The sequence below is a fragment of the Strongylocentrotus purpuratus genome, unplaced genomic scaffold (genome assembly GCF_000002235.5).
Source record: "Strongylocentrotus purpuratus isolate Spur 01 unplaced genomic scaffold, Spur_5.0 spur5_scaffold_3, whole genome shotgun sequence".
Taxonomy (NCBI): Eukaryota; Metazoa; Echinodermata; class Echinoidea; order Camarodonta; family Strongylocentrotidae; genus Strongylocentrotus; species Strongylocentrotus purpuratus.
In genome coordinates this window covers 5,991,348-6,019,082 of record NW_022145609.1, presented here as the reverse complement: position 1 = coordinate 6,019,082, position 27,735 = coordinate 5,991,348, and the positions used below count along the sequence as shown (strand labels likewise).

Here is a 27,735-nt window from a genome sequence, read left to right as displayed (position 1 = left end):
TGTTTGATGACTTCTCTGAAGGGAAAAGTTTGGAAGTATTATAATTACATAAATACTATTAATGAATGTTTTTCTTAACTCAACACACTGTCTGAAAGAGAAGTATTGGGATACATAATTAAGGTCTGAGAACAAAGAATAATAATTACTAATCACTAACGATGTACAAATCCCTGATAATGCAAATCAGTGTATCACATTCTGTAACCTTTTACTTTGATATTGCTGAAATTGTAGTCATTTAGTGTGCTGGAACAAATGGGAAAGTTGTCTGCCACTACGCCACAGAGAAATTACTGATTCAGCCAATTTGAATTCTCATCTGTTGTCCTATTTCATTCAATTTCATCAGTATGCTTCTCTAATGGTTCTACTTTCTACTAGAGTAGCTTGCTTGCATTCCCTTTAAAGCCAGTCTCTACTAGTTTGGCCAGGGGATTAGACCTCCCTGCAAGGTCACTGATAGATAGTTATTTCATTAAATCAGCTCTCAATAAATATAAGAAAAAGAGGATCATGGGGACCAACAGGCACCGCCTAGGCATTGTTGGCTGTATAGAGGGCGCAAGTAGCTATAAGTAGTGCAGTGGAGCTTTAAATGGATGAGCTGTTGTTGGTTATCTGTAAGCTCTTATAACTCTTTGAAACAATAGCATACAGGTGTATAGATGTTGTACATTAAACTTTTTGAAATAAAAGCTTTCCAAATATCATTATTCTAATAAATGAATAGACTACTAGCTTTGCATGAGGTTTAGATAAATAAAATGAATGTTTTTTTTTTAGAATGAGGTCAGGTTGGCATCCCTATAATCTGTGTGTGACTATTTTTAGAGTTGACCCTGTAACAACCTAAACAGAGCATTAACCTAAACATTTTCTTCACAGGAAAAGGATGAGTTTATATAAAAAGCATATTTGGCAAATTTTCCAGTCACTTTACTGAGTTCATGATTCTAATAAACCTTGGCATACAGCTAACTAAAGTAGCAAATCTACAAATATAAAGATATAACATTTTTGGCAAAATAAACACATTGCGGGGCACCATGAGTCAATCCGTAAAATCAGGAATTTTGCACCTTTTAAAAAAATAGGAAACTCTTCTGGCCGACAAATCAGTTTTAGTCCATCAAGATTCTTGCTATGAATACGTAATCAAACATTTTAATGAATTTAAAAAAAACATTCTTGATGATAGTGAAGCCTGAATGATCTCATATAGAGAGAATGGCCTGTACTGTTTAGAAATGTTGCTTTGTAAACCTAATTTTGCGAAAAAGAAAATTAAACCTTCTTATTAATACTCCATGTAGGCGTCATAAAAGTCCATTGACAACTCTGTTTCTACTCTGTTAAAAAATTAAACAATCATAAATGAAATTACAGTCATTTATATTCTGTATTATAATGAAAAATCAAATTAAAAATAAAATGTGAGAATAACTACCACATTAGTTTTAAAAGCTCTATATACAATTTGGCAAATCAAATCAAACAAGATTTATTCATACTTTTCTTGGTTGAAGAAAACTGATGAGAAAAACTGAGTTCATTTTTTGGCAAATGTGAATCACACCTGGAAACCGACAAAGTTAGAAAAGCTTTGAGGGTTTTAAGAAGTTGATTGTTAGTACATCCACACCAATAATCTAGTCTACATCTATGAATATATTTTCTGGTGTGCTTTTAGAAGGAATTCGGCAGCTTAGATTTCCTGCTCTCTCTATCAGATCACTCCCTTACATTATAACTAACTGGAATTTCTCTGTAGCAATGTTACAGTGGATTATAAACATGATTTTTATAGGATTTTGGTTTAAATATGCATGTACAAATTTTCAATTGCAAAATATTTTTTTACAAACTGTTAGACCTACAAACTTTATAGGGAAAAGGGACATTCCCTTGTTAGAGCATTTAAGAAATTCAGTTCTAGATAGATGTATAAACCAAGATTATTCAATGATAATTATATGCTTTACTTTTCAAGTTTTTTGAGTGGTCAGAAATACGTGGTGTATATATCAATTGATTTTTCTGAATAGTTATCCACAAAAAAATGATAATCTATGACCAGACATTACATCGCGAATACTTCTTAGGGGGTTTGAATCGTTATCAATGCTCACTTGAAAAGGATCTATGTTGATCACAAGCAAATGATCAAATTCAATAAATAAATTGTAAAATTATGAAGTATAACTGAATCCTTTCAATACAGTGCATAGTTTGAATACCTGACTTGTATCTACATGATATAGCATACTGAGGGGGAATACTCGGTTGAAAACAAGTACAAAATGAAGGACGGAGTTGCAAAGTTTAATATAAGCATAGGATAATATTCTTTGGTTTTGCCTTTGCTTAAGTACATCATGAAGCCACAAGGAAGCAAATATCAGCTCTATTTACCTACAAGTATGCTAGTGCATTCACACAAATATACAATTTTTTAATTTCTTTGTCGTTAGAAAAACTACTTGCAGAACTTATTTTCTAGCCTTCACACATTGCAATATAGAGACAATTCTAGACCAAAGCATTACGAGAGAGTTACAATTACTGTGTATTCCAGTACAACTTTATACAAGTGCATATATAATAAAGAGACAACATAAGTGGTTATTATACAGCGGTTTGTTCCACCTTTTCTGATTTACCATGTCCTGTTGATCTTGTATGATGTGATGAGCTAGAGGTCTCCGACATGGCTTTGTCAGCGAGACCCATTTTGGGTTGAGAGTGTCTGCTGCCCCCCGACGACCCGTGACTTTTCTTGCCCTCGGAGCTGCAGTGCGTTTGCGGAGAGTACAGCCCGCTGTACTGGGGGTTAAAGTTCGCGGCGGGGTTGCCGTATATGTTACCGTTTTGCGTGTGCATAGGTACAGTGTCTAATGCTCGGAGGCGTGTGGAGATGACCTTGAAAGGAGGTCTCCTAGCAGGTATTTCACTCCAGCATTCTGTCATGAGTGCATAGATGTACTGAGGGCAACCGCTAGGGCTGGGCAGGATGTGACGGGTTCGGATCATCTCTATCACCTCATTATTGTTATAACCATAGAACGGTTGCAAGCCGTACGAGTAAATCTCCCATAACACCACACCAAAGGACCAGATATCGCTCTCCACCGTGAAGCGACCGAACATGATAGCTTCCGGAGACATCCAGCGGATTGGCAGAACGGCCTGCGAGGGCATCCTATAGTAATCCCCTGAATAAATATCCCTTGCCAGACCAAAATCAGTGATCTTAATCTGATGGTGCTCGCCAACCATGCAGTTCCTAGCAGCAAGGTCCCTATGGACAAAATGCCTGCTAGAGAGATAATCCATGCCAGATACGATCTGGATGGCGATGTTCAAGAAATCTGAGGCATCCAAGGAGGACTGGGTGTCGTCGTCTCCGCTCCCGAAGCCAACGTCTGAATTAGGAGAGTGCCTGACTAGGAATTCATGCAGATCACCATGAGGTAGGAACTCAAACAGCATACAGTTGGGCTTCTCCTTGGTGCAGACCCCTAAGAGAGTGATGATGTTGGGATGGTTGAGGGACGCCATCACACTGGTCTCGTTACGATAGTCCTGCTGAAGGGCGGGGCTCGCTTCCTTGTCCAATGTCTTGATGACGATGGATGTACAGCTGTACTGGTTGTTTAGACCCATCAGCTCTCCTCGCCATACCTTGCCAAACGTGCCATCCCCAAGGGCCTCACTGAACTTGATGGCTGCCAATGGAATCTCCTTTACCTGATGACAGACAGAAATGAGACAAAACAATGTAATATATATAAGAAAAGGAGAGGACAAACAGACATGCAAGAACTTATCTAACTGCACTGTCTCTATCCAAGTTAAAGCCACTCAAATGAATATACATGTATCTAAACATAGAATTTCATCTGATTTGGAAAAATCAATGATTAAACTAAAAACGAGGCCCATACAGATTCATCCAAAAATATATTTGAACTAGTGTCTGAACATCTTTCCGGCATTAGGGTGACATGTATGTATTCATTTGAGTAGCATGGCAAGTGTTAAAACATTCAAAGATGCATATTCCAGCGTAAAGCCAGTATTTCAATATCTTTTTGAGTTTAATGTATGCTATGTACTGTGCCAGTCTAGTACATGTAATTTCATAATTCATATAGGGATACAGGCAGTTAACATCAACAGTCTCAAACATATTGCCTGAACTGACCTGTAGTTTCTGTTGTAGGGCCACCACCTCACTAGGCCTGGTCCTGCTAGCCACGCCCCCATAGCGCTGAGACTTGGTCTGTCTCCAACAGAAGCACACGCACCCACAGATGAGGAGGATGACAACGATGACCGTTACCGCGGGAACAATGATGTAGAGGATAGTGGGTCTGCTGACCACTCCACTTCCAGTCAGCTCATCTAAGGAGGATAACAAAAATCAAAAGAAGGTGGTGGTTAAAAAAAAATGAACAAACAAAAACATTGATAATGATAATAATAATAACAATATATGAGATTAGTAAGGCGCCGAATGCACTTATAATCAAATGCTCAAAGTGCACTTGTGAAGAAAGAAAAAAGAGATCACATTAGAGCATCTGTATTATAAAAAAAAGTAAAGTAGAACACACACAAAAAAACAGAATAATTCTTGGAAAAGAAATATAATACAGTTTAATTAAATTACCAGCATAATCCACTAGAACATTGCTCACACATTCAGTATGGTCCTGTTTCCTCATAAAATGATAAGCTCAAAATATCTTTGGAAATCCATTGTGTAAAGATAAACAATTTATGGGGGGAAAGTGTTCTTTTTTTTTGGAAGGGGGGGGGGGCTGCTGGTAAGAATTTGTTGTACCTCACAATTGTTTGGCATCTCACAACTGTAAATGAAACTTTTAGAGAAACTGTGGTTTTCTATTTAAAGTGCAACAGGTTTAATATTCTTGGAACAACTTATTATCCCTTTCGTTTAAAATTAGCTTGAATGTTTTCAGAGGACAGCATACATGTATAGGCTTGGATTATCTGTTTATGAGCCTACTTTCAATTTCAAGAAGAAGAAAAAGAAATGTTCTTGACTGTTTTTGATACTTTATTAGAATAGGAGTGTTAAAAACTGCCAATTGCGCTTTCAGGGTTAAATAAAGAAAACTTTTTCATCCATATCATTATGGTCCTAAGTAATAAGATATCAGATCAAAGGAATTCTTGCAGGTAGAAATCAGTTCAGAGGTCAAGGGTCACTGAAGTTGACCTTTGACGTTTCATTTTGCTCAACATCCAAACCAGCTGATGGTTGCCTTATGAATCAGAATTCCTAGAAGCATACACATCTTTCAAATGTTCATCAGCTGAAATCAAAGCCCCTCTGCCCACCCGTCCCCTACCGGTGATCAGACTTAGGCTTGATTAACATTACCTCTGTGGTCTGTGCTCTATATCTTGAAAGATATAGGCCAACAGTCACAAAGGAGATTTCTTTTAGGCAGTTTAGCAAAATGTAATGGCACGAAAACAGAAGCGTCTTTTCATGCAACTCCATTTCTCTAAGCTACCTTAACCCAAGGTCTAAATCGTGATTAAAACCTCCACATGGACTAAATTAAGTGTATTAACACAAAATGCATAGCTGGCCCATTGGACATGAGGACATTTAAGTACTGTGCCTATGTATGTTTCATCCAGGGTTGAAGTTGGGATACATACAGCATCATTAACAAGGATTATAAAAAAAAAAGGACTGGTCCTAACTCTGTTCCCTGTGGGATGCCGCATGATACCACCATAAAATTTAAAAAGTAACAAAATAAATAGAAGGAAAAATGAAGGGACTTTGATTTATGTTATGTATTTGACCATGGAGCGATTGTCATTGAAGCATTTGTCATTATTGCACAATTCCCAAGCCATTCTTTAATTGAAAGGAATGGATGGATGGATGTGAGAGTGTGCATTACACATTGACAGTTTGATGGGTAGCAAGGGTATTTACAAACCCTGATGAGCTCAAGAAAAGAACATCTAGTTTGGCCTTGGCCTTATTTCCTACCTCTCCTGAGAGTTCAACCTGAAGCATATTTAATGGAGGGGCCCAATTATCATGAAACCAAAACATTTTTTGTTTGTAAAGCATTTCAATATGAAGAAATACGACTGTTTTTATAACTATTGAATCTATACCTGACATCCTCAAATAAATCTCATAATTCTTAATAAAAATGTCATAAATCTCAATAAAGATTGCACTGTGTAGTTACAAGATTTTCATGAAATGAAATGCAATGGAGAGAAAGACACCTGGTGCTATTCAGATTTATGAACCAATTGATGTTTTTAAACTAACTCGCTTTTTGGATACATGTACATATGTCTAGAACAATTCTTTTTTTAATGATTACTTTATAAAGTAATTTTAATATCTGATTTTTAAATTTTCTTCATAATGACAGACCAAAAGTCACTAGATTAACCAGCGAGTAGAGTGATAAAGGCAAAACATTATTTTAAAATCTTTGTCATTAGACGTAAATGGTGTCCACGGTGGATAACTGTCGAGCAATTCAAATACCTCGGCCCCGTCAGTTGCGATTGATATCAATCAATCAATAACTACTTACATAAGAGATAGGAAACTGCAAACTACTAACGATTGATTGGAGGACTGATTAATTTGGATCAATCACAACTCTTTATCAGACGGGGCCCTGATCAACATTTATGATAATGGTGTAGCTTTTTTCAAAATGATTTTCATTAGATTTAACAATGAGAAAAGCGACAGTGAAGAAAAGAAAGACTTACTAAAATGTCTTTGTCATTTGAGGCAAATTGTGGAAGCTGAGAGATCAGAGTTCATACATGTCATCTCTACCAAACGAGCTGAATCTAATTGACCATAAATTCATATTCCCCTCGAGGGCCTGGACCCAATTCCTTCACAGGAATCTTCACATAGAAGAACAGTGTTGAGTACATCTTAGCACATAGTACAGTCTTGTGCACATGTACAACAGTGTGTTTTCATATATGAAGAGGTTGCGCACCGCAATACATGGCAGGATGTCAAAAGGGTGAATAGCAATGGGAACGTTCTTTTATCAAGCAATGTCAGAACAACATCAGAATAGTTTCCAGAGAGTTTGGTATGTTACTGTCCCTGAATAAACATCAATATTTCAAACTTGATCTCATATTTCCCATGCTTTTTACAAACATCTGTAAATGCTTTATACAAATTATGGTTTTAGGGTTTGTGGGTGTCTTTAATTTTTCTTCTTACAATGGACAAAAAGAGATGAAACCCTTTGAAATCTGAGAAATGATCATAATATACGACTTTGTCATATTACGCCACAGCAGACGTTTTGTGTCTTCCCACATGAGTTCACCAAAGCATCATCAAGTTCTATGCAAGCAATCACTCTTACAGCTGAGATATTTGATTTCTTTGGCAATCACAGAAGAGACTTTTAAATAGTTATTGCATGTCAACCTTTTTGAGACAATATTTTATATTTCATTTGGTATGCATTGAAAACAGTTTGTTAGAATTGCAGTTCCCCTCCACATTTTCAATTCACCTTTATCATTCTTTCAAGTATGCTGTACTGCAATGTTACTATTATTCTAATATATACTGTATGTTACACAGGCCTTCTATGCCTGCGCCGGTTCAATTAATTAAGATTAGTAAACACGGAGATCCATTAAAATACATAAGTCTGAAACATATATTTTGTGCCAATGATTCCAAAGAGATATTTATTAATATTCAGTGTCAAAGGTACACCGATAATAAATTCCCAGTGTGACAACTGGCATTTTCTATTTCAAACAAACAATTCTTACAAAATAGCTTACATGCAAAGCTTTACAATGTGTTGTACAAGTACACAATAAATGATAGAGAAGGAGAAAAATATCAAGGAATAGAAGAAAAGAATATATGTTCATATAAAGTAAAAATAATAAACATGAGTCGTCATTCAATATAGTACTCAATACATCTACCAGGCGGAGAGCGTTGCCTGAACAACTGACAGCAGTCCCAACTCTTGTCCCGAGGGAAATGGAAGTGGAATCATGGTGGAACAATGGTGGAACCATGGTTGAACTCTTATGGGACTCTTCTTCTTTGGCCACCTGTTCGGCCAGAAACTTCACTAGCTCTGCCTTAAACTTAGGGTTAGAGTCAGACATCTTTAAAAAGATTATAAAGCTAAACTATACAAAAACAGGGTAAACAAAATAGTTTAAGATATTGAGGTGATTAAATGTACCATTTATAACACCAATCAGGATTTATAGAAGACAAACATAATTAAATGATGAGAATATTGAAATAACAAAATATGAGAAATCACGCATGATGAAAATTGAAACCCCCATTTGCCTTTCACTACTCCTAGAGCTAACAATGTAATCCCCCTGCCGAGACCTTGACGGGGTGATAGAGAGGGATAGAGAGATAAGCATGATAGAGGGAGAGAGGAAGAGAGAAAGAGTGCTAATTTTCACAATTAAAATTGTTGTTTATCGCCAATTCTGGGTCATTTTGCTGCGTTCGAACTTTCATTTTGGTTTTCATCTAAATTATTAGTGACTTTTGGACATGAAAATATCTTAAAACAAGTAAAATATTTTTTTCCTACTTCTCATTTCCTTTCAGGCCGAGCCCCAGTAAGAGTTTGTTTACACTAGTATTACGTAAGATGATGAAGAGTCCAGCTGCAATCCCATATCATAATCTCTCACGCAGAGCCTCAAGGCTCTGTCCACGTTTTTAACGAGAGAAACAAAATTGGGGTTGTGAGACCCTACCAGATTTACATTGGTGCCTGTGTTATAGTAGTAGCTCTCTCAAAGTTTTAACGAGAAACAAAATTGGGGTTCTGATACCCCACCAGCTTTACATTGATGCCTGTGTTATAGTGGTGGGGTATAGTTTTAACGAGAGCTTTTCGTAATGGATAACAACTGAGCTGGACAAGCTGCCCCTTTATTTACTGTTAGCGCCTGTCTGTAGTAGGGCTGCTACTGATTTGACCTGAACAACAGCAACGAAATTGATTAGGTCACACTTCAATTATTAAGACCACTTTCAATTACACGCTATGTCCAACTTAGTGTTTTACAAGTTGTGGCAATAAAAAACAAATATCATACATAGAATATTGTTAATCTCTTCCAAGCAAAGAGAGAGTAAGAGAACCTAGTACTCAATTAAAAGCAATTCAAAAAATGTATTATCTAATCAGAATTTTCCTTTCGGAAAAACAACAATAATTTTCTAAGAAAATTTAACATCCGGGCAGTGCCTCTATTTGTTACACAGGCCTTTTATGCCTGCGCCGGTTCAATTAATCAAGATTATTAAACACAGAGATCCATTAAAATACATAAGTCTGAAACATATATATTATGCAAATGCTTCCAAAGTGTCAAAGGTACACCGATAATAAATTCCCAGTGTGACAACTGGCATTTTCGATTTCAAACAAACAATTCTTACAAAACAGCTTACATGCAAAGCTTTACAATGTGTTGTACAGGTATACAATAAATGATAGAAAAGGAGAAAAATAAACTACACTGTACCGTAGAAAAAATATCAATGAATAGAAGAAAAGAATATATGTTCACATAAAGTACAAATGATAAACATGAGTCGTCATTCAATATAGTCCTAAGTACATCGACCAGGCAGAGAGCGTTGCCTGGACAACGGACAGCAGTCCCAAGGAAAATGGAACCATGGTGGAACCATGGTGGAACTCTGTTAAGATATAAAATGAAGGCAGGTCTTAGAAAGCTGCAACATACATGTAGTTAACTTCTGGGGGAAGTTAGATTACACGTCTATCTGCCTTGATGCCTAAACTTGCTCTCAACAAGAAAGCCAATCTTCCTGCAAACCAGGCAAACAAACCCACCATTCCCTATCCCCAAAACAAAGGAGTACCAGCAAATGTATCCACTGGTCATTCATGATTTATGTACTCTCCGAATTTAGGAGGGGTCTGGGTTTAAAGAGATGCTTTATTGATTTCAAACTTGACTGAATTTGGTATCATTGCAATCGAAAAATTACACTGAGTAAAATCATTACATTTGTGTAACTTGTACATTCGAGCGAAATTTATAAAACTTGATTGAACTTGACGAAAAATCAATCCACTCAACGCCCCGAAAACATCGTAAGTCAGCAGATTTTTGAAGTGACGACACAATATGAACAGCGGGCCGCTCAGCTGAAATGATTGACGACGGTGCGAGATGCAGTTTGCGTGCTTTTCACATGGGTACCGTACCCATTTATACCTAACGCTGTTTACCTTCATCAAAATCCCCTGGAAATATATATGGATATGGACGAAAACATACTTGATTTGAGTTTTGAGGAGATAGAAGAAGGCTCCTCCATGGCATGGTTTTGGTTCTTAATCTGACTTTAGTCTAGATAAATGGTATATAACTTCCAAAAAGCGAGTGAATATCGTCAATGTATATGTAGCGTTCAAGTTTCCCGTAGCTAGTAGCTGTCCGTGCGTACTCTGTGTCGAACGTACGTAGTATGCGTGCATCTAGCGCAGCTTGCTAGCCAGCCTAGCCCGTAGCCCGGCGCTCGAGCTAGCCGTGAATCGCGAACCGGACTGATCTGTTTCTCTCGGTTTATCAGGTCCTACGACTTAATTTATCAAAAATGTAAATTAATCAGTCTAATCACACATTTTTGTAATGAATATCTGGACAATTCTATGTAAATTTGTCGCCTACTTTACTCCAAAAGAGTCGTTAGGTCAGCATGCAAAATGTCCTTTGCCTTCCCAGACGCTGAAGTGCCCTCAGAATATGTGATTGTATGGTTCTCCGATTTTTATGCTCGAATGTGACGGAAAAAAATATAAAAATCAAACAAAATTTGTAGAAAGTATCATTTATTCAGTGTATCTCATTAAAAATGCCAAAAATAAAAGAAATATCACCAATGGCGGTAAATATACAAACAACGTTAACCCATATCTGAAAATTGCAATGGGTATCCAACATTGTCCCGAATGTGTGATGTAGGTTGTTCATATTGTGACATCAGCGTTTCGCATGTAAAATAACGCCGTCAATTCACTTTGTGAGTTGGTTCAGGAAAGGGTAACAAAATTGCATTTAATTTATTCCTCATAACAGTGAGGGCTTCAAATGTACTTTGCTCATTTTGTAAATGTTTTCAGCAATCTGTAGAGGCGTAATTTGCCCATTTTCCACATTTCAATGAACCATCTCTTTAAGACATAAGCAAGGCCTGTACAATAGGGGTCTCTTTAGGCCTGTCTTCACTATCTCGAGATTGCCAAATATCCAGCTATTTGAACTATCCCAATCGCAAACTATCCAGCTAATTTGCGTCTTCATCAGACCGAAGTAGCAATTAGCGGGATATTTGGTCGGGATTGTCATCCCAAGATATATTGGGACAGTTTGCAAAATATCCCACTATTTGGCAAAAAATCCAGCTATTTGTCCGGTGCGTCTTCACCAGACCGAAGATTCGCAATATGCGCTAACGCTGAGCAAAAAGTTTCGAGGTCGAATCTCGAGCTGATGAGGACGCGATTTGTAACTTCATGATTATTTCCCAAATCAGAAAAAGCGGGCTATTTGGCAATCTCGAGATGATGAAGACGCGCCTATTGTTCCCATCTTTGTTTCACCAGTGGCATACACCAGAGAGGTGGTCTGTACATAAACAAAGTGACAATTCAAAGAGGGGTTCAACAATTCAAAGAGGGGCTCAACAATTTAAATAGGAGTTCAACAATTTAAGTTGATATTCATAGGAGATCTCTAAATAGGAAGATATTCATATCTACAGAAAGCTTATAAGCCATAAAATGACCTTGAATTACGTTCAAACAATATAACACTTCTGTAAAAGCGAAATTTGGGTGAAAACGTCACCCTATTCTCTGGGACAAATTCGCCCTATTTTCATCAGAATCGGCCTTAAGCTGTGACGCCGGAAAAAGGGAGGCGTGGCTTGTGGGCCACTTCCGGGTCGCTGTGTCGTGCAGTAGGCCTGCATATATGGGGATTTGGGAGTCGGTGATTTTTACCACAATTGCACAATGAAGTTTCACTTTGACATATGCAGACAAAGAATTTACCTCTTCCACTATGGAAAAAACAGTTAATGGTGATTAAATTATTATTATGAATAAAATAAAATTCAAACTAATCGAAGAATATTTCATGGATATAGATTCGCTGAAAAAATAGAGCGATTCTGCTGTTGTTACGATTCATCCGCGAGAAGTGCGGGTCTTGGCATCCGCGAGAAGTGCGGGTCTTGGCAGCCGCAATAGCTATACCGCTGATTGAACGTACCGGTAGTCGTAGTATCGCTGGCTGATTTACATTACCTGCGCCCACATCAAAACAAACGTAAACGTACATTCGCTTGGCGTTCGCGTACGATCTACTATTTACTATCGAGATCAATTATTTTGCTAGGATTTGTGGCTAAATTTATTCATTACAATTAATTGTATACTTCGAAGTCCATTAAAATGCTGTTTTGTACAAATTCTTCATTCATGTCGAAATTTCAGCCATAATTCTAGTGCAACATCGTGTATGTAGAAAACTTCGAATTTAGCGCGAATGACGGAACTACTTTCTCAATAACACTGCACTGCACACACAGTAATCATTTGCATTTCGCGATAGACGAAACCCTTACGAAACTAAACCAAACCAAAACAAAACAGAGAGAAATACACTACCGTATTTGCCGGCGTAAAGGCCGCAGTATTTTTGGAAGAGAAAATATCAAATAGTTGGGGTGCGGCCTTTACGGCGAAAGAGTAAAAAAAAAAAAAATTAAAAAAAAAAAAGTCAAAACCAGCACGAATGTGCACATATGGGACTACGAACGGTAAAATAACTATACCACTATGGTACAGGACATTTCCACACATCTTACCGACAATTTTATCTTTCATTGTTGACATGAAGACAGAAATAAACGTCCTAACACAACATTTGCTGATAGATCTTGATCTAAGTTCGTGCCAATGCATTGCAAAAGTAAAGGAAGGGACCGTTTAACGGAGCTGCTGCAAACATCCATCCGAAGTCGCCATTTTGTTATCCATTTCATGCAGTTTCGCATTACACTGTACATTGTGGTAGGGGTATATATCGGACACCAAATCTGCCTGCGATCACTTTTTTAGCTAAACTTCCGGTAAATTATAAGAATATTGATGAATTTGGTATCAGTTTGTAAAAAAAAAAGAGTGTTTTCGAGAAAATTATGATTATTTTGTTTTGTCCGTTTGTCGTTCCCCCCCCCCCTTTTTTTTTTTTTTTTCCTCTTTGAAATGTCAAAGTTGGGGTGCGGCCTATGCGGCGGTGCGACCTTATCGCCGGCAAATATGGTATTCTATGTAACTATAGTTTTCTTCTGAAAATGGAGAAGAAACATTATTCACTGTTATGTCTCAGGAAATTCCATCTCAGAACATGATTCTACTAAAGGTAATTTTGTTTTGAAACACAGCTAGGTTGGTTTTTCATACTACTATATCGTACTAACAGCACAGCTGGCAAGCTAAAGCCGGTGAAAAAATTAAGTTGTAAACAGTTATTTTACGGATATTGTCACTTTTTCAATGCCAATAATTACATGAATATTGACATAAGAATATGTTTCAGGACGGGAGAGGACAACTGTATGTCAGATATTGATCATTCAGGCAATATTAAATCGTTTTGAGAGAGTGGAACTGACATCCACTCTATGAACATTTGCATGTAGATCGCAGTTAATGTAGTCTCTGTAGCAGCGTGAAGCATATCCCGGTTCTGACGTCACGCACAAAGCCACTTCCCTTAGCCGATTTCATAGGTCCGGAGAGAGTCAATTTAGTGAAATTCGATTTTTATAAAACACTAAATTGCCCACTTTCATGGCATGTTAGCTGCATAAATTGCTTTAAAGAGAAGGTTGAGTTGTGGGAAAAGGTGAAAAATAATTTGTGAGCATTACCATTCTTATTATGCAAGTGTGGAAGAACATCAGATAAGACATGTTCCCTGAAAAGCATGGCTCTTCAAATGCCTTCATATTCTAAATATGTCATGAAACATCGTAAAACATCGTTTCCCCCCCCCCCTTTTTTTTTTTTTTTTCCTCTTTGAAATGTCAAAGTTGGGGTGCGGCCTATGCGGCGGTGCGACCTTATCGCCAGCAAATACGGTATTCTATGTAACTATAGTTTTCTTCTGAAAATGGAGAAGAAACATTATTCACTGTTATGTCTCAGGAAATTCCACCTCAGAACATGATTCTACTAAAGGTAATTTTGTTTTGAAACACAGCTAGGTTGGTTTTTCATACTACTATATCGTACTAACAGCACAGCTGGCAAGCTAAAGCCGGTGAAAAAATTAAGTTGTAAACAGTTATTTTACGGAAATTGTCACTTTTTCAATGCCAATAATTACATGAATATTGACATAAGAATATGTTTCAGGACGGGAGAGGACAACTGTATGTCAGATATTGATCATTCAGGCAATATTAAATCGTTTTGAGAGAGTGGAACTGACATCCACTCTATGAACATTTGCATGTAGATCGCAGTTAATGTAGTCTCTGTAGCAGCGTGAAGCATATCCCGGTTCTGACGTCACGCACAAAGCCACTTCCCTTAGCCGATTTCATAGGTCCGGAGAGAGTCAATTTAGTGAAATTTGATTTTTATAAAACACTAAATTGCCCACTTTCATGGCATGTTAGCTGCATAAATTGCTTTAAAGAGAAGGTTGAGTTCTGGGAAGAGGTGAAAAATAATTTGTGAGCGTTACCATTCTTATTATGCAAGTGTGGAAGAACATCAGATAAGACATGTTCCCTGAAAAGCATGGCTCTTCAAATGCCTTCATATTCTAAATATGTCATGAAACATCGTAAAAATCCAGGGTAGGATTTTTACGCCACGTGTTCGTGTAGTCCCATATACATCTTTCTGTGTACAGTGTTTGTAACTTTACCAAGACTTGGCCAAATTTCTTGTCATTTTGATGATTCCAGAACCTTGCAATACACACAAATTATTATATGCTAGATGATCAACCTTTTCTGGTCGATTCCACACCGTTTTTTTCACAATGCAATCGCATGACCAGGACTCAACTTCACCTTTAATAACTCATTCAATAATAAAATAAACTATATTTAATTGATTTTATTTCCTATAAGTATCAACTTTAAAGTAATATAAGCTTACTCAAAAATAGAATATAGATTTACTCAAAAATAGAATATACCTTGTTAATAAACAGGGTCTGACATATATAATTGGACTTGTTCATTTATGTCATTTTATGTTTTTGCTAATATTTGTGATACTTTTTTAATGGAATGTGGAAAACAAAACTTGAAATAGAATTCATATTAGTTGAAAGATGGCAAGACAATAAGAAATCCATGCTGCTGTATTTGCTTTAATTTTCTCCTAAAGTAGAATATTAAACATGTTTTTGAGTCATTTTTATTATTCCATAGTGTGATCCATCATCCCAATGTAAGCGTACAAAAGAGTACCCGGTACACTTACATGTATCTGTTGATATATTTGCGTTATTCTTAGTTTATCATAAGGAAACCTTGTACATTTGCATCATGAATATATTCGTTGAAATTTTAAGAAGGGAGAAATCTAATTATTCATATTAAATACATCAATGTCCTTTTGTAACACTGAATCATTGTCTCCAGAAACCCATTCTCCAAGTTATCATGGTGGAAGACCATTAGCAGGGAAGAAAGTAACTACCCTACTTAGACGAGTCGCCATGGTTACGGCATGAGACTCTGAACTCTTGTATCAATGACTTCAAACTATTTCACTCACGTTTAGGAGGGTGAGATAGAAAAGAAATCTTGAGGCATATCGATCATGATATCTCTAGGATTTCAGCCAAGGACATTGCCGCAATTATCATGGCTTTAGTGATGCGGTTTCCATGGTAACACCATATGATGATGCCCCACTTATGTAGATTTCCACAAAAGGGAGGATACTGATTATGTAACAAACAATCTCCCATATCTCTTCCTATCCATAGTCCATCTTGAGTTTAATACTGACTAACATAGCTCTGGTACAATGCAAGTACATTTCATATTTTTGTCTTTTAAACAGTTGATACCGCAAATACAAATAGACACTTTCTTTGCATTTGGATAAAACTGATAAATCAATTAAGCAGTAAGCATGACTCACTGAATGTATTGAAGTCATGTCAAGTCAGGTGAAATGTCCACCATGACAAAACACATGTACCGGTAATGATGAAAAAGATGCAAGATAGATACAACAAAGATACAACAAAGTAAAAAGGGTGTGATATCTGCTTTTACAATGTTTGCTCTGGGTTCAATTTCATCTAAGAGGTTGCCATATTGCTAACTGTTATGAATGGGTTAATAGTAGTCCTAGGGTTAGGTGTAGTGTATAGTATGATGGTCCAGAGTTGCAGTTAGGAAATTGTGAACGGTTAAGGACGTTCCCTGTAATGTGTGTGCACAGTATGTATTTACTATGCACAATACCAGGAACTTCAAGCATTGTAGATGGTGAATACCTAACCAGCTGGCCCTGAGCAGCTAAGGTGAGCACGAAAATAACACTGACAGCCAAGCAATTACCAATAGAGCATATCGTATGCTGAGTCACAGAAGGCTGTTAACTGATACAATTATTATTATTTTATTATTATTTTATTTGGCAAATCAAGTCACATAAATACAACAATATAACAAACATGAATTGAGACAAAATCAATAGAAAACATATATAAATATTGCAATAGCAGGTGCATCCGGTCAAACTGCCCGGGTATGGAAAAAGTTAACCGCAGACTTTCCTCCCCACACCTGACCAGATGCACCTGATAGTGATTGAAATAAAGCTTTAAAAAGAAAAGAAAGATGAGGAGAAGGGGGAAAAATAGGAGAAAAGGGAGAAGAAAAAAAGAAGCTACACCGTGGTTTCTCTGAGTAGATGATGTATTTTACGATTATTTCCTTACCACATCTGGGAATGTCACACTTCTCTGCCCTGACGTCCGGGTTGGTCGTGAAGCACCAGGGTTTGTCCAGACCGTTGCCAGGGTTACGGCAGAAGTTATGACCTCCAGCAAGTTCTCGGTAGTGAGAAGGCCACAGGGCATGCTCATGGGGCTGATACAAGGAGAAGTAGAAAGTGGTAAAGTGTAATGACACCAAGATAAAAGACCCCATAACAATTACCTTTACGATTAGCATGGAGTTAGGGCTTGTAAAGCGGTTCAAGTTAGTAAATGGTGTAGGTTGAGTTTCTTTCCTTCCTTCTTTTTTCCCTTTGAGTGGATTGTTGTTTGCATCAAAGGGACATTTTTCTTTGTGAGTCAATTCCAATCAAGTAATTTATGGTTTGCCTTTTTTGTAACCCTAATAACCTTTTTGGAGATTTTTACCATACATTATCAAAAGATACAACAACACCTCTAAATCTATATATAATATGTCAATTTACAAGAATAGGGAAATTTTGTTTAATTTCTTTCTTCCACTACTAAAATGAGCACTAAATATCTTCCACAGGATTATTTTTCAAGACAAATGAATCTGTTTCCATTTCAGGGAAAGGTAGCTGTTCCAAGTTAATAGTTAAAGTAAGATATCTAGTTTCTAGGACAAGATTTGTGACTCATGGCGTAGAAAGGATTTAAGCTTTAAATCTGATTGTGTACCTCTTGCTTATCCCACGACTGACAGGCAAATCCTGATTTGGTTGTGTTGATTCTGCCTCGGTAATCTTCTCCTGTATCGTTGTAACACTTGTGATCTAATGAACAAGAGAGGGATGGAGAGACATGTTTAATCAACGAAGAGAGGCAGGATGAAAGAGGGAGAGGAAAAGAGAGAGGGAGGGAGGGGAAATGGAGGGTGTGAGCATTCGTGTGTGGGAGTGAGAGAGAGTGAGAGACAGAGACAGAGACAGAGACAGAGAGAAGAGAGAGTGAGAGACAGATAGAGGAGTGAGAGAGGAGAGAGAGAGGAGTGAGAGAGGAGAGAGAGAGAGGAGTGAGAGAGGAGAGAGAGAGAGTGAGTGAGAGACAGGGAGAGAGGAGAGAGAGAGAGAGAGAGAGAGAGTGAGAAACAGGGAGAAGAGAGAGTGAGAGACAGAGAAAGGAGAGAGTGAGAGTGAGGAAAGAGAGAAAGAGAAATGGAGAGGAAAGAGAGATGAAAGAGGGGAATAAAGTGAGAGAGATAGAGAGATAGAGAGAGAAAGAAAGAAAGTGAGACAGAAAGTAAGAAAGCAAGAGAGAGAGAGAGAGATGAGGAAAGAGAGGTATGCACAATATAACACAGAAACAAACAGAATGAGACTTAAACATGAAAACTGAGACAGGTACAGCCAGACTGAGTGAGATCGTGTTGGTGAGTTATACAGAGAGGCAGGAAAGTGGAGGGTAATTGGAGACATAGAAAGTGAAAGATGAAACAGATACAGTCTAAGGAATATGCCAGATGAATAATGAGATACTACACGCAGAACACCCCGAGGATTTTGAAGAATAGACATGTGTAGAGAGAGTGTAGATTAAATAGGTCAAACTAATCATTTATGAATACACTGTTTCCCACAAAGTTGGAATATATTTTCTTACCTCTTTTAATAATAATGTGATTGTGAGAATAATGGTTTATTCTTGATAGATAAAGTTTACATCTTCACAGAACTTTTATTGATCAATTTCCTTGACTCTTTAAATTGATCAATACAGTTACGAGGAGACATATAACCTTTATCTAACAAGAATAAACTATACTGCCAAAATAATGTCATGAAAAGAGGTGAGAAAAAAATCATTCCAACTTTCTGGGCAACAGTCACGTATCTGAACATGAATGAGAGAAGTATAGAAACAGACAAGGATGAAGAGATAGACAAAGAGAAAACAAGAAGTGTGGAGAGTTATCACAGTTCAGCTTCATGCATGGTACAAAACACAATTAGAATTACAGTAAAGGTATTACACTTTACAATGCATAAATCTATTATCAAATTCAAGAAGAAGAAAAAGAAGCTTTTCTCCATCAAGAAAATGTGGTTAAATTGGCCTACAACATTTAACAAGTCAATATAAGGAGCCATATCGGAATACAGGACTATTCTTTTGGACTTTGACGCATATCAACTTACAGATTTCTTGGTGCAGTGTTGAACTTATTGAACTTATGGTGGTTTTAATTTAAACGCAAGATAAACAAATCAACCAGGTTCCTAATGGGAAATTAATTGTGGTATTAGCCAAACAATAGTCACCCTTTGGTCATCAGTGGGAGGTTGTTTGCTTTAGTTTCTAAGATGGCAAACATCATCAGTCCCACTATATGTAAATCTATGTCAGTGAGGCAGGTGAAGTTTGCACAGTGTCTCTGTACTGACCTAGTGTCAATACTGAGAACAAGTATTGCTCTACATGGACTTGTCAAGGTCAATTAGGACTGGTACTTGAAAGAGAGATCTGATGCTAGTAATGAATCATAATAATAACTGAATAAACGCAATGACAGGTTCTAACATCAAAGTGGTTAAACATGTAAAATGAATCTATGCTCCCATTTCAATTGATCTATATGCCATTGAACCGAAAAGGAGACTGTTAGTTAAAGAATAAAAATAATAATAAAAAAAGTGCTTATAAAGAGCTTCCCACCAAAGTCTCTAAGCAACTTGAGGGAGAGATCTACTGAAATTTCTTGGTACCAATTTTTTTTTTTTAAATTAGACTTGACAGAATTTTTGTTCTCACCATGCTCACTTATAATAACATTTCCTTCAGCGAAGGCACTGAATCTAAACATGGCATATATGCAGAGTAACAGAATTAAAATAAATTACGATACCTGTGACTGCGGCGACATCTGGTAGGCCCACACGTATGCAGTTAGCGTTTGCATTGGTACCGATAGCTGGTAACCTCGAGCAATCCGGTAAGATCACATTGGGCATCTCCTTGGCGATCTGGTACTCCGTCTTGCAGATATCCTGCTCCAGGATCTCACACTCGTCCCTGCAGAGCTCCCTCCCGCGAGGCTCCTGCCTCGTCTCGTCGCAGAACGGGAACGCGAAGAAACAGAGGGAGGGGATGGCGTACTGCTGACACTGCGGGCTGAGGTCACGGGCCATCAGCAGGAAGGCTTGGGTCAGGCGTTCATCGATGAGCTTCTGAGCTTGGAAGTCGGTCACGTAGATGGAGTGGTTGCTGATGAAGTTGGAGCATGTCATCCCTCGATATGGCTGACAGTAACCTTGAGATGGACTAGAGAGGGAGTGATAATAAAAGATGTAACAATAAAGGATAGTTTCGTAGTATCACTAAACTAGGAAAAATTGTCTTTTTAACATCACATTGTATATCAATCAGTGGTTTTAGAGTTATGTTGCTTAAACAATAATCAAAGCTTTCATAAAATTTGTTCTTCCTTCTAATTTAACAACCCTGGGTTGAGATAGGCATCAGCAAAATAATGCCTTGTCTGAATACATGCATTCTAAGGAATCAAATTCTCAACGTTTTGATTGGAAAATCAAGTTTATGAATGATGATATGGATGAGATTCAAAACATTATTAAAAACGGCTCATTGAACCTTCATTTCTATAAATTATAAATTATCTCTACTGAAAATGTAATTGTTATTATTGCATTTAATAGATTGGCAGTATATCAATGAATACATACATACATACATACATACATACATATTGGTATTTATTGAGCGCCTTTACATGAACATGCTCAAGGCGCTTTACATTTTAAAATACAAACATAATTTATATATACTCTCCAAGTGCATGACAATTACAAAGAAAACAAATGAATTTTTAAATGAATGAATGAATGAGAATGGTTCAAACAAAGAAATTAACTGTTTTATTCTAGACCAGACTTCAGTCATTATTACAATGTTAACTAAATAAAACAATCAAATCACTTACATAGCAGCTACAGGCCGAGTAGTTTCACTTGCTGTAGAAATAGGAAAGAAAAAACAATACATGAATTTTATAGATTACAGGTGGAAAAAAAATATAATTTTTCTAAAATATTTTCATTATATTTCTTTAATAATGTATACCTTCCACAAATCTGGACTTTAATTTTAGTTCAGTGTGCATACAAACCGAGGTAAAGTAAAGGCATGGACATACATGTACATATGAACTACAAGTATGTACTTTCCCTTGAAAACTTTTATACTGTATTTGCAGTTATACAATGAAACTTAATTAACACTCAAATTCAATTTTCAAATAAGCAGTATTGAAAGTGATTGGAAAAAAGTAGTATTCAGCCTTTCTTCATCATTTCTATTTATTCCTTCTGCATTACCATTGTGCATTCAAAGCATATCACCGTGCAAGTTCATTTGCGCCTGATAAGGCTTCTGGAGTTCTTTAAATGCACTGTTAAACAGTTTCCCCAATCTTAATTCAATCTCTTCCACCACACATTTCAGGCAGTGGGAAAAATAAACATTCCAGGTAATCTACCCTCAAAATCAGATTACAATATTTTTCACAGTTTTTCTGATCAATCTGCGGTTATTCTATTACTTCCTTTTATGGAGCAAACTTATTTCTTCGTTGGTAAACGGCTCACAAGGATTATTGGTGTGCAAACACGAAGGGACGGATCCAGTTACATCCAACTCAAATACATCAAGGTCTCAAAAAGGTGTTATTTGCATGGTTAAAATGTTTGTATTCTGAACATGGTACAAAAAGCCATGGAAATTTGGACAAACAGAGGCTGCCCCCCTGTACGAGGGGTAGAGGAGCTGAATGCTGGAGTGACTACAAAGTGGACGGTACTAAAGATCCTTTACCTCTGTGTTCACATTGATGCATACCTTTGGGAAGCTATTGTGATAGAATTACAAAATAATAAGAGAATTTACAATTGTACAGCATATGAACACTGCTCAAAGCAAAGTCAAAGGGCCAATTACTGTCAAACCAAAAACTAATGTGTGCAAGAAGCTTTCATGAAATAGTTGCATTCTCCAGATCCATGAAAGTTTCATACCATGACATTAATCAATTTCAAGACTACATTTTTGTTAAAGCTATCCATGTAAGTTTCTTGCAGCCAAGACTAGCAACTTCAAATTCACAGTAACTTGCATGTGAAGGTGCTATCAGAGCCAAGTATTTGCTCGTATGTAAAGCCACTGCTAAGATTTTGCTCATGTTATGGATTCAGCCCAATCTATCTATTATTAAAATATGTAAATCACAGGTGTTAGAGACGAGACAACTAGGAAAGGGAAACTCCCTTGGATAAGCTGACAATGTCTCTATTAACAGTGTGCCATCTCAGTAATACACAGCAGTCTCACCATGCAGTATTATTATACTGTCATTTCCTTTTAATATTCATTAAATGCACCAATAGGAAGGAGATAACACGCAGTTATTAGGAGTGTACATTGTATTCTCAATTTAAAACTATGTATATCACATTTCAATGGTCATAACAAAGAGAAAGATTGTAATTCATTTATGAGATGGCAAATGAAGACCGGTGTGAACAGTGAGGGATAAGCGTATGCAATGAAACAGCCATATGATCAGCACAGTATTAGGTACATGGAACACCTATATATGAACGCAGTTGGAACACTGATTTGAGGGTAAAGAGTGTGGAGTTAAAATGCTGTATGTTACAGTTACAGGGTATCAAAGTTTGATGATTGTGGGTAGGTTTTCTATGGGTATAGCATATAGAGCACCCATATGTGAACAGCGTTAAAATGCTGATCTGAGGGTGAAGCGTATGGAGCATCTACGTATCAACAGGGTAGAAACACTGATCTGAATTAAAGCTCAAATAGCACTCATGTATGAACAGGGCAGAGACACTGATCTGAATTAAAGCTCGAGGAGCACCCAATGTATGAACAGGGCAGAGACACTGATCTGAATTAAAGCTCGAGGAGCACCCAATGTATGAACAGGGCAGAAACGCTGAACTGTATTAAAACTTGAGGAGCACCCATGTATGAACACGGCAGAAATGCTGATCTGAGGTAAAGCGTATGTTATGAAGCACCTTCTCAACCTTCTCTGTCAATTGACTCAGCTGTCACCGTATTGACTCATCTCGCCTGCCAATCGCTATGAATACTTGAGCAAATACAACCATTTCTCAAACCCCATTCTGCGGCTACCGGTTTTTCTAGAAATATTCAGATGCCAGCTCCAAACACTCTCTCTTTCCGCTTCTACTTGATAGAAATTCTTGAGTTCGATTTGGAAGTTCTAGTTTTCCTTCCACAATCTTACAAAATTACAAATATGTTTAAAACACATTCTACAGACTTAAATGAATGTAGGGAAATAAAAGGATTTAATCTGAATATTGCATTCAGGGCAGGAATGTTTTCAAACAGATAACTTGATCAGATTTATCTCTTCAAAGAATCAAAACTGTAAATTTTCTCCTATTGCTATATTTTTCTAACTATGGTAAAAAGTTTAACATGACTGACTTGTAAGGATTTTTCTTTTATGATATTATCTTGGATCAAATGACATATTGGAAGATAAAGAGAATGGACTACAAAGAATGATGATGTTTTTTCCCTTTCTGCTCTTGGATCAGATATATTATATTAGGCTCTGTAAAAAGCAAAATTCCAGGATGATTATGAACATTTTCAACATAAGCGAGAGTACACGCAGAGGTCAATCTATTTCATGTTTGCCTTTTACTGCGGACTCACCATTTATTATTTTTAAGACGCCATACAGAGAAAGTCATATTCCCTCATCCACGTATAGGCTATTAGTGAAATGCGATATGCTTGTCCATAATTTATCGCAGTCTTGAGCAAAATTGTGTGTTCGAGCGCACGATGCCGCATGCACGTCTGTTCCTTTGTGAAGCTGTGCATTAAGAGAGCGATTATTTGCAGAAAAGTGTGATATTGCTCGGTTTGTATTTGACGAGTTCAAAAGGGTCACCGGCTAAATATTTGCCAACGTCGGAGCTCCAACTGCCAAATTTTCTTCTCCAATCCCTTCTAAAATAAATGGTGGAGAGGGAAATATGATGGAAAGTGTGCCTCTAAATGATATGACAGGATGGATTTGCAATCTGTCAAATTAAAGTGTAGTAGTCCCACATATTGACGAATTGGATCCCTCTATATTGCATACGTATAAGCTCTGATTATACTTTCACACCGCGCAGAAACAAATTACATGGACTTGTACCCAAGAAAGGGTACCTCATTGGACATTTCTGTTGTTCCTTATCATTCCATATACAAAGGAAAGGAAAAGGAATTTATGCTTTGAACCCAGCAAATGTCAAGTTCTCATGTTTTTTTAATCTCCATTTTATATATACAATGTATCTGTACATCATCACCCAAATATTATACAAATAACGCACGGCCCAGAGTGCAATAGCGGTGAATGCAGTACGTGCGAGGTTTCTTTAGATTGGTGCCGCTCTGTGCAACGAGCCGCTTGCGGCGAGTTGACAGTGCGAACCATCTGAAGAAACCGAGCGAACACTGCATTTACGTTTCGCACAACAGGGTCAAGTGCGTTATTTGTTTTATAAAATAGCGACACAAACAGCAACAAACAAAAGTTTAGATCTTAAGTATACGAGAGTTCGATCTAGATCTAGAGTTATGTTGGTTCTACTACATCTAATAGGCCTAGATCTAGTAGATTCTACTAGACTAAAATGAGGGTCTAAAAGTAAAACCTTGCAGGCTTACCGAAAAGTCCACGGGATTCATTGTTTGATTAAAAATAAAATGCATAGGGTGTCTAGAGACGAGTCTACATCAGACAGCTGAAATTCTTGGCTTCATTATAAAATCCAAAAGTCAAAACGGGTCTAAATCCAAGGCAAAAGTAAAATAAAAATTTGCTTTCTAATAATACCCCGCTCTAGCTAGAGCTAAGCTAGCTACGCGTACGCTGCGCTGGGGATCATGGTGGAGCGTACAATATTAGCTACGCGTAGCCTATATAGCCTACAATGCACTCGAGGGAGCGTACTAGTACTACGCGTACGCGCGCGCACTGGATCTCCATGGTCACGTACGCGCCGTGCAATATAACTTTTTACTGCGCTTTTTCTGCACTCATTTCTGCAAAATCGTGCTTGCATCAAAATTTTTTCAATGTCATGTGACGCGTATTGACCAATCACGATGCTTAAAATACTAGAGCCATTTTATAAACAAATATAATATATAAATAGAATGCTTGGCAAAGAGCTGCCCAGTATATGAATTACCAATGTATGCAAGCTCCACTCTGACTTCCACAAAAACATTCATTGGTACCGGTACTAAATATGCTAGTGCAAAACATTTGTTCTCAGTATTTGGGGGGATAGAAGCAGGATAAAGTTTAGTACTTTTTGTGAAGTGATATTTGGCGGGACCTCTAATCCTTGACTTACCAATCCTAGCAAAGAGAATACCCATGGTAGATCTCACACCAGCCCTGTTCTCTGCCACGCACTTGTAGTACCCTGTATCGGTGGTATCTACGTTCCTGATACTGAGTTTTGAACCCCATTCATACTCCTTGGTTGTTATCCTCCGGTCTCTACGCTCCTCGGTGAGAAGGGCGTCGTTCTTATACCACTTATAATGAGGCGTGGGATCCCCGATGATGCGACACCTCAGCGTAGCTTTGTCACCGGTGTGGAGTTCGGTCTCGTTGTTCATAGGTCTTTCCATGATGATGAAATAACGAGCTCTGTCATCGTTAATAAAATTTAAATCAGATAAATATATTAATTGACAATAATTCACAGAGCTGATAATTTAATATTCCATGTACTTAAATATACATCAAGGACTGTACAGGTTAATACTCATTGGAATTATTACTGCATTTAAATTAAATAGACCTCTACAAAATAGACTACCGGTAGTAATTTGAAAAATGGTATAAATACTTGAAGGCAGTGGTAATAAGAAATGACAACCTTGTCATACAATTAGTATTCTTACAGGGTCGCCAACTGTTTTTATCTGTTAAATATTGTTCAGCTTTGATCAATGAGTGGAAAATGTACAGCTTGTTGATAACTTTGCAGATAAACTTGTAAAATTTACTTGCATAATATGATACTTGATTGAATTTTATGTTGTTGTACATGCATATTGGATGAACAACTGACAAATCTGTTATATACTTACGTTGGGACTCCAAACGGGGTGATTGTGGCAACTACAGAAATTAAGAAGGAAAAAAAAGTGAAATCAGACAATAGTGAACGCTCAAATTCTCTCTGCCAATGTAAAATCATTTCAATAAAACTTGTTATCAATAACAAATTCTATTATTCAATGACAAATCTGCTCTCATTCAATCAAATGTCACGATTTCTGTAGTTTATAATGATTAGCATTCCAGGTACATTGGGCTTCGCTACTACTCAATTTGAGCATTGTTTCTTCTCCACTGTTAAGAAGCATGCCATTTACTGCTGTTAAAGCATAAGAGTCATGCTAGAACCTCCTTGACCATGATGCACAGTGTACAGTTACAATTTTTTCTATGCCACAGATCTCAGATTTGGATCAAACGTGAAATGGGAGAGGCTACCTTGAGGCACATAGCGCACCTCTTAATGCACCAAGACGGCGGAAATAAGAAAGACTGCTTGTTTTTCTCATATATCATTCCAAATCAACACAGCCCCAAGATTCAGATGAATTTAGAGAGATAGCGTAATTGCGGATTTTAAGTTCTAAATCTCTATCTCAAGCTGTTTATCTAAAGACAAGCAACCTTTTAGTGGAAATTGAGTGGATATCAGATGATAAATAATACATGGCTGTTATGAACCCATACATGTATCTCCTACACTGATCAGTAATGGCATTAAGAATGGAATCAGTATGCTGTAATGAATACAGAATAGACATGCAATTGAAGGTATACTAAATTTAAAATGCACCAGATAACCTCATATAACCATGGTTACTAGGGTATGTAAAATACTGGCCTACATCTACATGTACACACCTGTCAGAAATTATATTCAGTTCTTTTATCAATTAAATATTATCCCAAATATTGAAACAAATACTTTATTTATGCTTTTTTCGCTATCCATATACTCATGAATTCTTTTATCACAATAATAAATTTAATACAACATTTTTCCTCATATCCCTCTCATAATTGAATTTGTTATTCTACAGTGTAAGATTGTTGTTTAAAGAATAAAATCAATATTACCAATATAACTTTTTATAATTGATAGATAATTTCTTAATCCATCTCTGCTCTCTGTCTACATCAATAGTAGTAATGGGATCTTGAGTGATATAAAATACTGGATATGTATGTCAAACAAGAATTATAACATCCCTAATGTGTTATTAAGAGTAATGCACCTTGATTTGCCCACTATAGTAATATGAAATAAATTTAATAGGCCATTTTCGTAATGTAACCAAATTTCTGCATATGGCTTTGTGAGGCGCCTCGATAACAATGATTTCATTCACCTGTTACAAATAAATGTATCTCAATAGTCAGATTTCAAATTGCATACATGAGTTGTTGCTAGGTAGGACAAACATCAGGGCTTGCCCTACCTAACTAAATGTAATATTTGCAATGTGTAT

General features: G+C 37.1%; 1 protein-coding gene across 2 annotated transcripts in view; it reads right to left on the bottom strand.

Annotated features, from left to right (window-relative positions):
* Positions 1 to 784: 784 nt before the first annotated feature.
* The window catches only part of LOC115928445 (inactive tyrosine-protein kinase transmembrane receptor ROR1-like), a 63,924-nt gene continuing 36,973 nt past the window's right edge, over positions 785 to 27,735 (bottom strand). For both annotated transcript variants that reach the window (XM_030995606.1, XM_030995605.1), the window contains exons 5-12: positions 26,296 to 26,326; positions 25,548 to 25,849; positions 21,053 to 21,083; positions 19,958 to 20,373; positions 17,794 to 17,888; positions 17,092 to 17,242; positions 4,208 to 4,407; positions 785 to 3,750 (exon numbers count right to left, since the gene is read on the bottom strand). In XM_030995606.1, coding sequence (XP_030851466.1) covers positions 2,629 to 3,750; positions 4,208 to 4,407; positions 17,092 to 17,242; positions 17,794 to 17,888; positions 19,958 to 20,373; positions 21,053 to 21,083; positions 25,548 to 25,849; positions 26,296 to 26,326 — 2,348 coding nt within the window. In that variant the 3' untranslated portion in view covers positions 785 to 2,628. The remainder of the gene's footprint in view (positions 3,751 to 4,207; positions 4,408 to 17,091; positions 17,243 to 17,793; positions 17,889 to 19,957; positions 20,374 to 21,052; positions 21,084 to 25,547; positions 25,850 to 26,295; positions 26,327 to 27,735) is intronic.